At 39.6% G+C, this 14944-nt stretch overlaps 1 protein-coding gene across 1 annotated transcript; it reads right to left on the bottom strand.

Moving 5' to 3' along the window:
- Nucleotides 1-2916: 2916 nt before the first annotated feature.
- LOC308404582 (E3 ubiquitin-protein ligase KCMF1-like) lies at nucleotides 2917-14944 on the bottom strand. Its single transcript, XM_080894715.1, has 7 exons — nucleotides 14695-14944; nucleotides 12759-12926; nucleotides 10099-10238; nucleotides 8573-8674; nucleotides 6678-6858; nucleotides 5129-5447; nucleotides 2917-4724 (listed from the first exon to the last, which is right to left on the bottom strand). The coding sequence occupies exons 1-7, from the start codon at nucleotides 14927-14929 to the stop codon at nucleotides 4397-4399; spliced, it is 1473 nt and encodes a 490-aa protein (XP_080750841.1). The 5' UTR covers nucleotides 14930-14944; the 3' UTR covers nucleotides 2917-4396.

Here is a 14944-nt window from a genome sequence, read left to right as displayed (position 1 = left end):
ACAAGCCGTTTCTCGTGAAGGTGCAACTACATTGCCGTCACTTTAGTGGTCGTGTGTAGCTCCACCTGCCCTGGTGTAATAGCGCCCTCTCCTGTGTGTGTGGGACTAGCACCGCCTCCCAAAGGCGGAGCAGCATCAGCTCAGACTTTCATCTGGATGTGGCGTGCTGTCTCCTAGTTGTCGGGTCTGTTTTGTAATAGAATGTGCTCCTTGGCTGGCCTGCAGGTTTTACAGCTCTGTGATGTCTCTTTACTGTTTACTGCTACTTAACTGTCCGGTCCTTCAGAAATAAGATGCATATATATATGAATACAAATGAATAAATTAAAAAAGAAATAAAAAAAATCTAAAGAAACTGTAGCCTGCTTCTACAAAATCTTAAAGCTCTTCTGATTTGCATATATCGTACTGTAATGTTTTATTTAAGATTTAGTGAGAAAATGTCTGCATTTAAACTAAATTATGGGAATTAAAATTACAAAGAGTACCTAAAATCCACTGAGTTGTGTCTTACTTTTGTAAAGGTGTGTGGTATGTGTTTGTATGCTGCATAAGGAAAGCTGGGAAAGTGTATAATTAAACACTGAGGCTTTATTGCATAGTAGGCACAAGAGACAGATATTTAAGACAAGTTACCACATTGTTTATTTCACATAGTGTTTATTTATTTTTTTTGCATTATGGGTAAGCTAGAGAACATCTGGCAATGGGATCAGACCATCGCTGATGCTAGCGAGTTCTTGAACCACACCATTTTGTTTCCTTTTATACAAGATAAAGATGTCTCATGTTAGGAGTTATGCATGTATTAAAAATCCAACAGTGGAAAGGAGCCACAGGACCTTTGGGCCCCTACTTCCATTTAGTAGTGTTGGACCACACCCAACCTCTCGATCGTGATTACAGGAATGTAGTTAACATTGTAAAGTTTTGACTGGTTTTAGGTCCAGCGTTATTGAGGCATGCTGATAAAATGTAACCACAGAGACAGAAACACCTGATAAAGTATTCAAAAAACACCTCCGTGGCAGTTCCTGTTGCAGTATAAAACTCACAAGGTAAAAACAATAACACCCCACCCCTTATTTAGCTTATTTAAGTCAATAAAGAGACAAAAAAAACCAACTTTTGATATACAGTCCGAGTGTTTTTTTTTGTTTTTTTTTTAAATCCAGTCCAATCTCTGGTATTATGAACCCAACAACGGCAACTTGCTTTATACAGTGTGTAGTTTCCACTGCATCTAATATGAACTTCTGCTCATGCTGCGTCTCTTCTCATTTCCCCCCACTTTGCATGCATTTGGTTTCCTGCAGCAACCGACCTCTTTAAAGACCAAATGAATCTGCCAGATCTTTTCAGGCTGCTCTTATTTAGGGTTTTGAGCTGAAATAATAATTCACTGACTTGGCTCAGATTGCACTTTAAGTTCTCAGCAGCATTGCTGTCTGAGCTGGGTTTCATTTAATACATCTCTACAGTAACGGTGAAAAATGCTGGTTTGATGCTGGCACACAGCAAGTGACACCATTTGCGTTCAGAGGGATAATGGTTTCCATTTCACATCGGTTAAATCAGTAACCAACAAGAAATGGAAACCATAACCTCTCTGCAGTGTTTCAGTAACACACAGCCTGCGTGCTTTGTGAATGGTATTTGTCCACTTATGTGTGGTTCTCGTCCTCATCTTAATTGACAACAGACAACCCTTCAGCTGTGATGAAATGTGGCTCCTGCACTGCAGTAAAAATCTCATCAGGGTTCAGGGTGGAGGTTCACTTCATTTTAAGCCCCTGACCTCCTCCTTTGTCTGCAACCACCGGTTTGCATGCTTAACTTCAAACACCAAGTCTAATTTGTTTGTAGTATGTTGCAGATGTGTCTTTCTGTGAATCAATTTTCTATAAAGACCTTGTTTTCAAGTTGTTCTTGAAACGCGGTATGTCTCCAGATGACGATGATGAAAGTATTTCACAAAAGACCTTGCAGTCTTTTCAGTAAAGCTGTAAAAAATTAGCCTTAATTTTCAACTACATGATTCTTAAAAAGTCCCAGTCCTGCCATTGCCATCGATTGGAATTTGTAGATGCTAAAATTGTCCACTGTTCCATTCTGCAGCAGTGACGTCATTATATTTAGAAACAAAGGTTAAGAATGACACCTATGTGCTTTAAAAACCAAGACGTGTTTATTTTGTGTGTTATTCCAGACATATTGTCCACTGTTCCATTGATGTTTGAGATTCTTTGGCCCTAGATGGTCTGCTCACATGACACATGGCAGACAGGCCGGAGATACGGCTATTTTTGTTCTATATTGGTATTCATGTGGCGTTCGTGTGTTCAGATTTGCATAAGTTCACAGTGAAGCATAACAGATATTCGTCTGGATTTGTGCGTGTTCATGTGAGGAGGAAAGTGCAGCTGCCATAATGTGAGCAAAAAAAACACTGGAGTATTTGTGCCTTTAATAGTTAATGTGTTGTTGTTTTTCCTAACTGTGCACAGAAAAACTGTGGAAATTTTCCCCAGGTAAGTTTCCACTACATTTTAATGACCCAAGTTAGTCCAGTGGTTGTCAAGGAAATCAACTTTTACAAAGATGATTTTTGTAAATTTGAGATTATCATGCTGTTTATTTCTCCCAAACTTAATTTAACTGTGAAAATACAAGAACAGCCGAGCTGGCCTGCAAGTCAAAAACCAGGGCATAAAACCAAAAGTTCATTAGCGCCACTATAATCTCAAGGATAACCGAAGAGACTCATACCCTTGTTCTCATTTCTGTCAGAGAGAGCTCAGTAATAAAAGCCATTCCACACTGACAGATGTGCCTCACTCTTTGTGAGTTACACAATGTCAGAACTCAAGGTGAAATCTTTTTGTTATTGTTATTAAAAAAATAACCCACACTCAGTTTAGTCCAGTGTGTCAATCTGCTGCTGTGAATGAGGACAGGAGAAGACCAACTGAGAATGCCTTGACCTGTAAGATAGGCGTTTATTCTTTTTCTTGTAACCATGTTCTGTACATGCTCGCCAAGAAGTTAGCAACTGAGAGAAAAAAAAAAAAAAGTAAAAAAACCAAACAAACAAACCAGAGAGCAGGATTGAGTTAGTTCATTTCCATCCAAAAACATTTTTTATTGTCCTCCAAACTGAAAGGTTTACCCTGTGATTTGGCTTCTTTGATAAGCCAAAAAACATACATTGCATTTCCTCAGGTAGCAGTGGAGGCATACAAAGATCGTTTTGAGTGAGAGAAATTAATGGAAAGAGCAATACAGGATTCTCTCCTTCAAGTCACATGATGAGTAATCTTTGCATTCATGAGTAATGGAGAGAAGATTAATCTCAGATCACTGGAAGCTTGAGAAAGTAGCATCTGATCTTCATTAAGAGAGAAAGGAGGGAGAAGATGAAAAACAAAAACAAACAAAAAAAAAAAAAAAACAACCACATGAAGAACAGGGTCGCGTTTCTTCCATGTTAGAAAAGGCCTGAAAACGGTCACACTGCTGAGATAGTTTCATCTCTGGTTGCCTCCAAGTTGTGTATCGCTTTTATGTAGAGCATCTGTAGTGTACACAAATGGACACTGGATATGCAATTCAAAACCAAAGTGCCCACAGTTGATAGAAAGCAAGGTCACATGACCCAAAACAGGTAATGTCACACAAAGGGGAGGGAGGAGGGTGAGATTGGACTTGAAGGTAACCAAACGCCGTCATCAGTCTGTGTTCGTGTGTGTGTCTAGTGTGTGCGGTGAAGTGCCGGCGATGCGGCACTCAGCACCATTAATGTACAGTTACTCAGGTGTACGAACAAAAAGAGAAAGACCTCCCCGTCTAGTGACTGTGCAGTTAAAAATGGGCACATGGTGATTTAAGCTCATGCTTAAGTTGTGGTAAACCATCCAAGCACTTCTTTAATTTATAACTATAAATACACAGCAGCGTTTTTACCAGAGAGGCTTCTGTCTGCTCCTCTCCCTTGGTGAGTGGAGTGTGTGACAAGTTTCTCTTAAAATGGCTAACTACGCTTTACTCATCTGCTAAAGGAAACACGGGTTATGTGGATTTGATTATCAACTTTCATATAGATTTTTCTATAATATATTTATATAGTTATTTTTCCTTTCTCTCACGCAGCCACCACTCTTGCTTTCACATTCTCTCGTCTCACTACTTTTATTCAATGGACAACATAAAACATGGGGTGGAGTGGGGAGCAACAGAGCTGAAATGACATGATCACTGACAGATGATCACTGAGAGGAAAAAAAAAAAAAAAAAGCCAAGAAGAACTGCAGTCTTTTTGTCATCCATTGGCAGTTGGACTGACGCCGCAGTCAGCCAGTTACAATGGTGGTTTTGAGGGGAGGGAAGGGCCATGTCATCAAAGAGGCGGCGGAGGAGGCTCTTTCTTCGTTGGTGCCGTTTTAGTTGTCGTCTTCGTCGTCTTGGTAGCTGGGGTCGTCTCCTTCAGGTTGAGGTTCTCCAGCGCCACGTCTAAGGTCATGACCTCAACACAACCCATGGCCTCGAAGTCAGCGAAATTCCGCAACGAACCGTGACAGTCATCCTCGTCCTCGGAGGAGGAGGCTGAGGCGTCCTCGTCTGGTAACAGTGTGGACAGCAGCAGCTCCGTCACGAACAGGCTCCTGTCGGCCCACTGGGCCTCGCACGCCTGGCGCTCTGCCTCAGACAGCCGTGGTTCGTTCAGCCTGCACAGAGAGAGACAGAAGGAGTGATGAGAATAAGAAATTTATTTGTAACATAAAAATCCTGTAACTACTTATTCCGCACTGAAAAATCCAAAACGTCTACTACTGGACACAAGATTTAGAGGTTTTTAAATTTCCACAAAGGGGCCAAACGTAATGCTTGCAGATAACTGCCTTAAACTAAGATTTAAAAGGAGTTTCTGATCACATGTTAAGCTGTGAACCAATGAGTGGATCACACATACATACTCAAACGAGCATGCACGTGGTTGTTGCTAATTTTTCCACTCAATTTCCACGTTCTCTGCACAGAAAGAATTTCTAAACACAGGTAATAAGTAAAATACATTTAAAAAAGAAAAACAAAAGAGACTTGAAAATAAAAACATTTAAAACTGGCACACCTGCTGAGTAGAAACTGGGAGCTATGTGCAGTATGCTGTGTGTTGGGCTCGGGTGGGCCCGGGTTAGGGCTTGGGTTGGTATTATGGTTGGCGCTTGGGTTGGGGTTTGCAGTGGCTGAATTGGTATTTAGAATAGCATTGGCTCGGCCGCCACCTCTGGTGGCATTTCGGGCAGTCTCCAGCTGTTGACGTGCTGCCTGGGCCTGCTGGCGTTCCAGCTGGAGTTGCATCTGAAGCTGCTGGAGCTGGGAGGCAGACGGGCCCGAGCTGAGCTGACCTCCTGCTGAACGCCGTACCCCCGACAACTGAGACAGAAGCTCTGGAGGAACAGAAAACAACAGTGGTCAGTGTAAAGCATTAAAGCTGATCATACTAACTACAGATGATAGCTCAATAATACATTTCTTTAAAAGATAGCAATATTTTATTATTTTCAAAATAATATATCAAGTCGGTCAAGCGTTTTATCCCTCAAAATATGCACTGATTAGTTATACTGTCACCAGCACACCAAATCAAAAGACAAATGTGATTTTCAGGGCTAAAACTCGATGAGCTGGATCAAGGGCTCAGCAGGTATAGTGGGTCATTAGAGAGGCGGCTGGTACCCGTGTGTGAGGCAGACTGAACAGGGTCCCTCATTATGGCACAGCTGGAGCTGACATGGCGAATGCCAAGCACTGAACCAGATTCAAATTGGGAACAGGATAATCAAGGAATTGCTACAGCAACAACTCTACCCACACATTTCTTTACCATCTACACAACACTTAAGTACATGCAGACACAAGTAGCAATGGTTTGTAATACCCAAGCTACAGCAGTTAGCTTACCCTTTTTTGTGAGGAGGAAAATATACTAAAGAAAACCTAATAAACATGCTACACCTGATTTAGTATTGAGCGCACTTTTTCTTTCCCTGTCAGACCTATATGATAATGCATATAACAATAAAGATAAATTAATCCTTTAGTGTCTTACTGTAATAATTTGTTGTCTGACTTGCACCTGGCTCTGCAGCTTCTTGCTCTACAATTATGTGCCCCACAGGAAGCCTGTAATAACAGGTGCTTTGGGACTGGGGACTAAGGGAAAACTACACACTGGGGAGCAGCATTTGAACCTTGGTGAGGTGACATTACTGGTTGGTGGGTTCAGACTATTTAAAAACTGCATCAAATGTACTAAAGTTAAGCTCAATAAAGCCTGGATTTCCAAGGGTTTTCGTAAAGTTAAAACCCATCGTTTACAGAGCTACCAGGATATTTTCCCCGTTTTTTGTTTTGTTTTGTTTTTTTTAAATAACACTTTCTGGTGCGGCATTTACATTTCAAGTCAGCGCAACATACGTCACTCATCGTTTACTGTCGTGCTGTCCATGATAGGAGATTACCTATCATGGAAGAGGAACTAAAAATTACCCTGAAATGGCTTGGGTACTTTATTGAACCGTTCTTGCATACACTCATACTGAAGAAATCATCAGGCACTTCCTGAATCCAGTAAAAAAAATTTAAAAAAAGTTTTTTTGAGTGTATGTGTGACTAACCTGCTATGGGGTCCATGGCCTCTCTGCTGTAGTTGGAGCTCTGTGATGAACTCTGACTGGTGGAAAGCCCCCCTGTGGTGCTGCTGGTGAAATGCATGTTAGACCTGCGGGCTCGCGGGCCCCCTAACCCGCGCCCGGGGTGAAACATCCTCCTCACATGCCGCACGCCACTGGACTCATCGTGATGCTTGCCGTCAAGGAACAAAACAAGAGCATAATATTGATACAACTAAAAGTCAAAAATTAATGAATAATAAAAAAAAAGTACAATTAAAAATAATCCATAAACCTCAAAATGTGCCTGATTGTGAATAACAGATATTTCTTGCTTATAAAATTGCTTTTTAAAAAACGAACAGTTAATAAGCGAGATGTAGCTCAAAACTATCGCTGCCACGCCTCTAAATGCTTCCCAGGACTTTTAATGAGCCATCTGCAATCAATACCTGCATAAAGCTCTCATGTCAACATAAACACAGAAGACAAAGAACTTTGCTGACTCGCAATCAAAAGTTATGGCTCTGTCAGTGAAGCTGTCAAAGGACTTGTTTGAGCTACGTTTCATTCAACTATATTTTTGCATTTGTGGTTTTCTTCACTGCACCCATTCAAAGTACGCTATAAATAGGCAACCAGACTGCTGTTGTCAGTCCGAGTCTATTCACGAGTGTGCTTTTCAGCTGATTTCTGACAGGCTAAGTAGACAATCACATTTTAGCCATTTAGACAATTAGCTCAATTTAATGAATGTCCCTTTTTTGGGAGAAGGTGAAGCTTCTTTAACCTTTGCACAAGTGGTCATTTACTCATTTAAGTTACAATGTGTCTGCATTTTTATCCTCAAAGGAATGAAGGAGATAAGCATGCATGTCTGGAATCTAATTAGTTAAAACGCCTTGACAGAGCCTTGGGTTTATGCAAAGTTTAATAGCAATCAAGTAACGGATCAGATAAGAGCACTCCTAAGACTACTTAATTTTTTTTTTTTGAGTAGAGAAATTTCCCAGATAATGCTTAAGTGAATGAAATACTCAGGTCTTATTTCCTGCACTGATTTCTGAACCACTAACATGTTACTGCCTTCTGCAGTTATATCATCAACAAAAATCTAAATCAGGTGATAAAACAATGCAAATCAGTGTTTCCATTATACATTTTTTTCCTCTTTCATAAAACAAGTCTACTGTAATGTTTCTGTCCATCAGCACTTTTTTCTTCATCTCTTTTCTGGCATCTTACAGAGCCAAGAGTAGAAAAAAACTGCAGCTTTTGGCTCCATGGATTTATATATAATGAGAAATAATAAAAGTAACCAGTAGAGGAAAACAGTACAGTATTTACAATATCAGTATCAATAAGGATCCAGATTGTATTGATAAATCCTGAGCAAATATCAATGACAATGCCACTAGGCATCAAAATCAGTGGAAACCCCTATGACAACCTGAAACAGCCAAATAACAAAAAAGAAGGGAAAAAAGCTGAAAACACAAGTGCCACTGATCTGTTTTAGCCACATTTCCTCATGCTATTAATTTACCACTTAATCATGTGTTCATATTTTTGTTTTTGAGGCATGATAATTAGTCCATGTGCCTTCACTGTCGTGCATTGTCTATGCACCAGATCACCAGCAAACTGCTAAAGATTTTATTAACATAAATACAATGTTAATGTTAAAATGGCTTGTCATGCAGAGTAGGCTTTAATACTGTAAGCAAAATATCAACAAATGTCAGTTCCACTGAACAGATGCCTCCTTGTTGCAATGATCTTTAAATAGACAAGGCTAGTTCAATGACATGAAACTCAGCATTTCTTTCACAAAGCATAAAATGCAGCTAATGTCACTTCATATCTGCAGAGATGGTACTTAAAGTACTTGAAAAGGATATCAAGTCTCTGGGTGCTCTGTGTTCAAGTGTTAGATGAGCAGCAAAGTCATCTGTCACATGATTTGGGTCACCACCAGGAAGTGCTGCACATATGGGGCAGATCTAAATGACAGAAAAACAGAGTGTGCACATTAGTTTTCACAACACACACACACTTCACCTCACACTCAACATTCACCACGAGGTATTAAATCCTCTTAAACAAACACTGTGCTTAAACACGAAGAAATGTAATATCAGTAAAGTGAAACCTGCATGTGAAAGGAATATATCCAACAGAAATTAATTTAAAAGGCACAGACTGCCATCAAAACATCAGAATGCTGCACAGCACTGGCTGTAACAATGACATTAATAAAAACATCAATATTTTAATACCTTGTAAACTCTGACTACTATTTCAATGCCAATTTTCTGCAGTAGTGACAGACTGATACCTGCTGTGCTTTCTCACGTCGTCATCTGACAGGAACTGACACCTGAGACTTTATAATGAGAGATATCTATGGGAGAGTTTCATGACAGAAAGAATGGCAGCTAATCGTTCACAGTTCCATCTTCCTCACTTGTTAAGTGATATTTATCTTTAAAATTTATCTATAAAAATCTGTTTATTCAATGCTGTCATTTTTTCCCCAGGGAAATGTTTTTCACAATTTTTTCTAATGTAATCACATTAGAAATTTCCACAATGTGATAAATTTTTGTTTGTACATTTAAAAAGGAAGAAAATTCAAATTATCCAAGCTAAGCTGCAGTGTTGATTTAACCAGAGCAGGTAGGCAATTCCTCATATATTCAAAGAACAAGGATTTTGTGTCACTTGCAAACATAAGGAGACATTAACAGTGTTTTTACACAATGGCTGTCTGCACCTGTGGGGAAGACATACTGTTAAATTTCATTCATTTTCGAATAAAAACTTATTGAGAACGCCTTTAGCTACATATGTTCTTGGCCTTATATGGTATCTAAGGGGACTGTATGACTTTTAACAATTAATATACTAACTTTCATCTGGTGTTCCTGGACAGATTGTGCCTCCCCGGTACTTTCTCAGTCTCCCTGTCTGCTCGTGCGCCTTTCTCACAAATTGCACACATAGAAAACTAGTTCTCCCCTTATTAGAATGAGAAAACAAATATAAAGCCATAACTGAAAAATCATTTTAAGTCAACAGCTTGGAAAGCTCACGTGCAGTCTCAGCTGTATAAGCCAGTGGTGGTGGTGTTTTTGTTGACTGTACAAAAAGAATAAGCTATAAATAGAGCTGCAAAGTCTGCCATGACTTGCAATTTGATTCTTATTTCAGACTCAGAAACTGACTCAAGGACTTTCAACAATAATACTGTGAACCAAGACAATAAATATGACATAAATGCATGCTGACAAACCCAACAAGATCCTGCAATGTGAGGCCCACTCAGACACTGATTCAGTTTGCTTAGTTAAGATAATATTGAAGGAAATGCAGCTGTTAATATCTGCACAAACATCAAGTTTAATTTCATGGAGCACCAACTTACCACTTCTGTGGAGGTCTCTGTATGCTCTGCAGCCACATGCTCCTGCAGGGACATCTCTGTGTAGCCCATTCTGCCACAGTAGGGACATGTGAAGGCTTGGGGCTGCTCCACCGAGAAGGCTTCACCACCATAGTACAAGTCTGGGAGGGAATAAACACCCACATTCCATGTAGTGTCAGTTATGTAGCAACATTTAAATGCAAGAGTTTAAGTTAAAGCTACAAGTATGCTATAAAATGTAAACACAATTAAAGATACTCTGTTAACTACAGTATTTTTACCCTTTACATATACCAGGAAACATAAATAAACCCATGCACATGAAACCATCAGCAAGTAGGCCATCTACAGACATAGTTACAAACTACAACAGTCCATTTAAGAAGAACATTTAGCTCCTAATGAGAGATCTACTCAGCACTCCATTAGTTGTTTAAAAAAACAAAACAACAACAAAACCCACCAACAACAACAGAAAAAACACATACAACAACATTAGCATTAACTTTGGGGTTATGTTTGAGTTAAATATAAGTGCAAATTTCACTTTTCCTACTTTCATAGTTAACACTCGCAAATAACAAACCCCCTCCCCCCTCAAAATGGTGTTTATTACAGTTAATATTCATTAATCTATAAACCTTGATTAATATTGGTTAATGTCAACTGTTTAACACAACTAATCATAAACTTAAAGATCCGATATTTATTGAATTAAAAAATTTAAAGATGTGTTCCTTGCCACGAGTCTTCAGGGATAATCAATGAAAAGCAATGAAAACATGCATTTATAGATGCATGCTCATCTATATTCATTCTACAGTCCATAATACCATCTTTTTAAAAATCAACACTTGTGTTGTCCAGCAACACCACTGCTACTTCAAATTCTTCCTTAATGTGAGCATAGGTTAAATAATAAAAATAAATAAAAAAAAAAAAAGGTACTTCTGAGCTGCTTTAGGCAGTTTGATTTGCAGGTAAACTCAAAAACTGAGTGGAAGAAAAACCATCACTGGGCTGAATTGGGCAGCAGCACGTTAAACAAATTGGCTGAAGGTGTTAATGTGCGTGTGGTAGCCTGTCTCTGTGTTAGCCCTGTGTTAGACTGGCAATGATGCAAATATTTGAATTATTATTTGAATGCAAATAAGTCATCGCTTTTTCTTGATTATGGAAGCTTTTTTTTCCTTTTTTAAATTTGGTCTTTACAAACATCTGTGGGGGAAAAAAAACAAAACACCATCTTGATTTGACTCTAGACCTGGTGTGAAAGTTTCAGCTCTGAAAAAAAGAAAAAGAAACTGAGCACAACGCTAAAACTATACCAGAAAATTTTAATGTTCACATACCCTGAATAGTTCTATAGAGGTGCTGAGAAAAGCTGCTGATACGGGTCATTTCACAGAGACCAATTTATAGCACACCTTTTCTTTCACATCGCTTTTTTTTTTTAAAGAGAAAGAAATCACCTATTACTAGCTACATGTATGACAACAACTCATGGCAGGGGTCTCATTTCCCCAAATAATCAAAAGAATTCTAATCATCAATTATTTTTTTTTAGACATAGCTCAGTTGGTGGAAAACCAGCAGGCTCACTGAAAATGCTTGCAAAAAGTCAATAAAATATCACTGCCAAAAAAAAGAAAACCTCTTATTAAGCTTGCACCTTCTGTTGTGTTTTCAGCAACAGTTGCTGTTTGTATTTGTTTTTTCACCAGGCTGAAAAAGAGCATCTTCAATGTGTGAAAAGCTGAACGGTAACATATTTCACAACATCAAGACAAGAAGTAATAACAGAAGCAGTCGTCCAAAAGGAAGACAAATGGCCCATTTAATCGAAAGAAATTTGGATTGTACCACGCTTACCCGAATGCTTAATTAAAGAATTAAGAATATTAAAAGATTTGGAGAAGTTTAATCCTTACTGCTGCCAATATAAAATATTCCAGTTATGCAGTGATAAATCAAACCCAGAAGGCCAACAACACACTCCCAAAAACTCCTCAGGCTGAGTCAAATCCATCACTGTTAAGCCATTTGGGAGCAGCCTTCCCATCTGAAAACAAAAGCCAGTGCCAGGAAAAGATAACATACGACATTGCACTTTTGCAATCTTATAAAATCTAGTGAAGGGAGGTTTATAAAATTTAAAAAAAAAAAAAAAAACACTGCCAGTATTACCGCTCTGCCCTAACTGGCAGTCGTGACCATCCCAAGACAATTCAGTTCTTTAGCATTTGTCACATTTTAAAGGAAAAAAAAAATACCACTGCACCAAGTTTGAAAACAGCTCATAATTTCTCCATCTTTTGTCACCCCCCCCCCCCCCCCCCCTCCCCTTCCCTCATACACCTGGCCCATACCTGGACTATCACTCAACACACCATATGAGCACACATCATCCCTCTTTAACAGCTGATAAATTCATGTTTGATTGCTTGACAGTTTACAGTCCCTCAGTTGACTCGACAGTGAAATACAACAGGCAATTACCCTCTATGAGAACTGGCTTACAGGCACTGTGTCTGTAATTTGAGGCTCAGTATTTCAACTAATGGAGAAATGTTCATAAATTCAACTACACTCCATTCTCATTCCTGGTTTTTAGCTGACTGTCTGTTGACATGGATGACATGCATATCATCTTTACTTACCAAAGTCAACGCGGGTTAATATACACTGCATGGGATGCTCTGTCGTGTGTCTGGTTGTAGTTGCACCGCTCTCGTAGCACGATGCGCAAAGATCATAGTCGTAGCAAATTAAACATTTGTAACGTCGTCCTCTGAAGTTACCCTTTAAACATGCATCACAGCTCACACCTGAGTGAAGACAGGAGAACAGAAGAGAGAAAAGTTAGAAAATGTGACAGTTAATCAACTTTAATTAATTTTCAAAATCAAGTAATTGAAAACTTCATCTTTTGAGGATTGCCAGATTTATTACTGGATACAATTTATCACAGTTTCTCTGATACCATTAGGTTCACTGGATTACAACTGATATTTTTTTCCTTGTATGTCCACTTCAGTTAAACTGCAGTGAATAATATTCAAAACATACCTACATTGGAAATTTACAGAAACATTACCACTACATATTGTCTGGTTGGAAGATTTTAAAGTAATGGATATTCAGTTGATTTTTCAGTCCTGAGCCAGAATATCGCAGATCGCTGCAGAATTCCTGCCTCAACATTAAAACTAACACAATCGAGATAATTCAATGTTCATTAAGATAATTTATAATAAATATTAAGTGCACAGACAGCACTGTTTAGTCTGAACTGGGACTTTGAGAGAAGTCGACTCTTGTGGTAACATACTGGATTGCATTACTTTCTTGTGCATTTGTTTTGTTGTAGTTGGCTAAGCGTTTTGTTCAATATTTGCTTGTGTTGTGGTGGGCATAGGTGACTTGGAGTAGATTTTTGGCTATGTTCCTTACAAGTGTTTATTTATTGCACAATTTATAAATAAAGTGTTACTGTGTTACACTTAGTCCAAGTCCCATCAATGTTTAAGTAAAAACTACATTCACAACAGTGAATTACTAATTACCACTGTCTTCATTTCAGTACCTACATACATGTAATGCGCCATGTGAGATGGACTGTGGTCAAGTCCGGGCACTTTTTGATTGACTACGACAGTCGTACAGACACAGTGTACGCATGGCATGACACTGGTTTGTGTAACCCCCCCTAATATCTCCATTCATAACTATGAAGCTGTAAAAAGGTATATAAACGAGTGTGATAACGGTAACCCCTTCATGATATAACTCAGGCACAAACACCTTGACTGACAGCAAAGTTAAAAACAACAACAACAACACAGGCATGGCATGTAAAGGCCGCCCGGCCTAACCTTCGCAACCGGCTAACAATTTAACAACTTAACTCTTAGCTCACAGGCAAGTCATCAATGGTAGACTTTACCCAAGTCAATTTTTTGCCGGTTTGTGATCAGAAACGTCTTCTAACAACACTGCAAGACATCTACTCAACACTAATAACTAACAAGGTTGGCCACAAGGACGACGTGAATGTTAGTTTGCTAAATGTTAGCTTGCGAAACTTGATTCAGCAGGCCAGCAATGACCAGGAAGGAGGCTGAAACTAGCTAACGTTTACGACATACAAGTTTCAAACCCATAACGCCATCTGGGTCGCGTTCCACGCTTCTGTTTCCTATTCTCGACACTCCCCTCGCTCCCCGGCTCGTTAAGGTTAACCTACATTACCCATCTCCCAGGCTAGCTAGCACACTTAGCTAAAGATACGGAGCTCCTTCCGCTTATATGTCAGCGTTGTTTTGGTCAGTTAAAACAGAGTAGTGCATATGTTCTGAAGAGAGAAGACCAACTCCAAGAGTCCGTTATGATTAGACACCAATTCTCCCGGCAGCCATAATGTGCCCCCACGAAATTTCACTGCAACCTCGCTGCTAACACTAGCCTACGTTAGCTAGGATGAGCTGCAAACTAAGGAATTCTCGGCTAGCTAACATTAGCTAGCGGTGAGCTGTCATCGTTTTTAATCGCAAATCCCGTCTCTGCTTCCACCTCCGTGCTAAAGCACCTTCTTACCTTCATGACGGGACATCCTAGCGCAGCCCCTTGCTCGGGCTCCTTCGCCTTGCAATGCAAAATAATATGAGTGAAGAGAAGAGAAGCCGGGGCTGGCTGGCTCTCCCTGGCCTCTTCCCTCATGAAGGATCCGGTCTGGCTCGCTGCCCCCTCCCTCTCCTTCTCCCTCCGCCTCCTGCTGTGTCACTGTCCAGTGCATTGTCACTCCATGCACACGGTGGCGCTGTTGTTCCATTTTATTTTTTTTTAC

The sequence above is a fragment of the Rhamphochromis sp. 'chilingali' genome, assembly GCF_963969265.1.
Source record: "Rhamphochromis sp. 'chilingali' genome assembly, chromosome: 10".
Classification (NCBI taxonomy): Eukaryota; Metazoa; Chordata; class Actinopteri; order Cichliformes; family Cichlidae; genus Rhamphochromis; species Rhamphochromis sp. 'chilingali'.
Note: the sequence above shows the minus strand (reverse complement) of the source record. Positions and strands in the feature narration are given on the sequence as shown.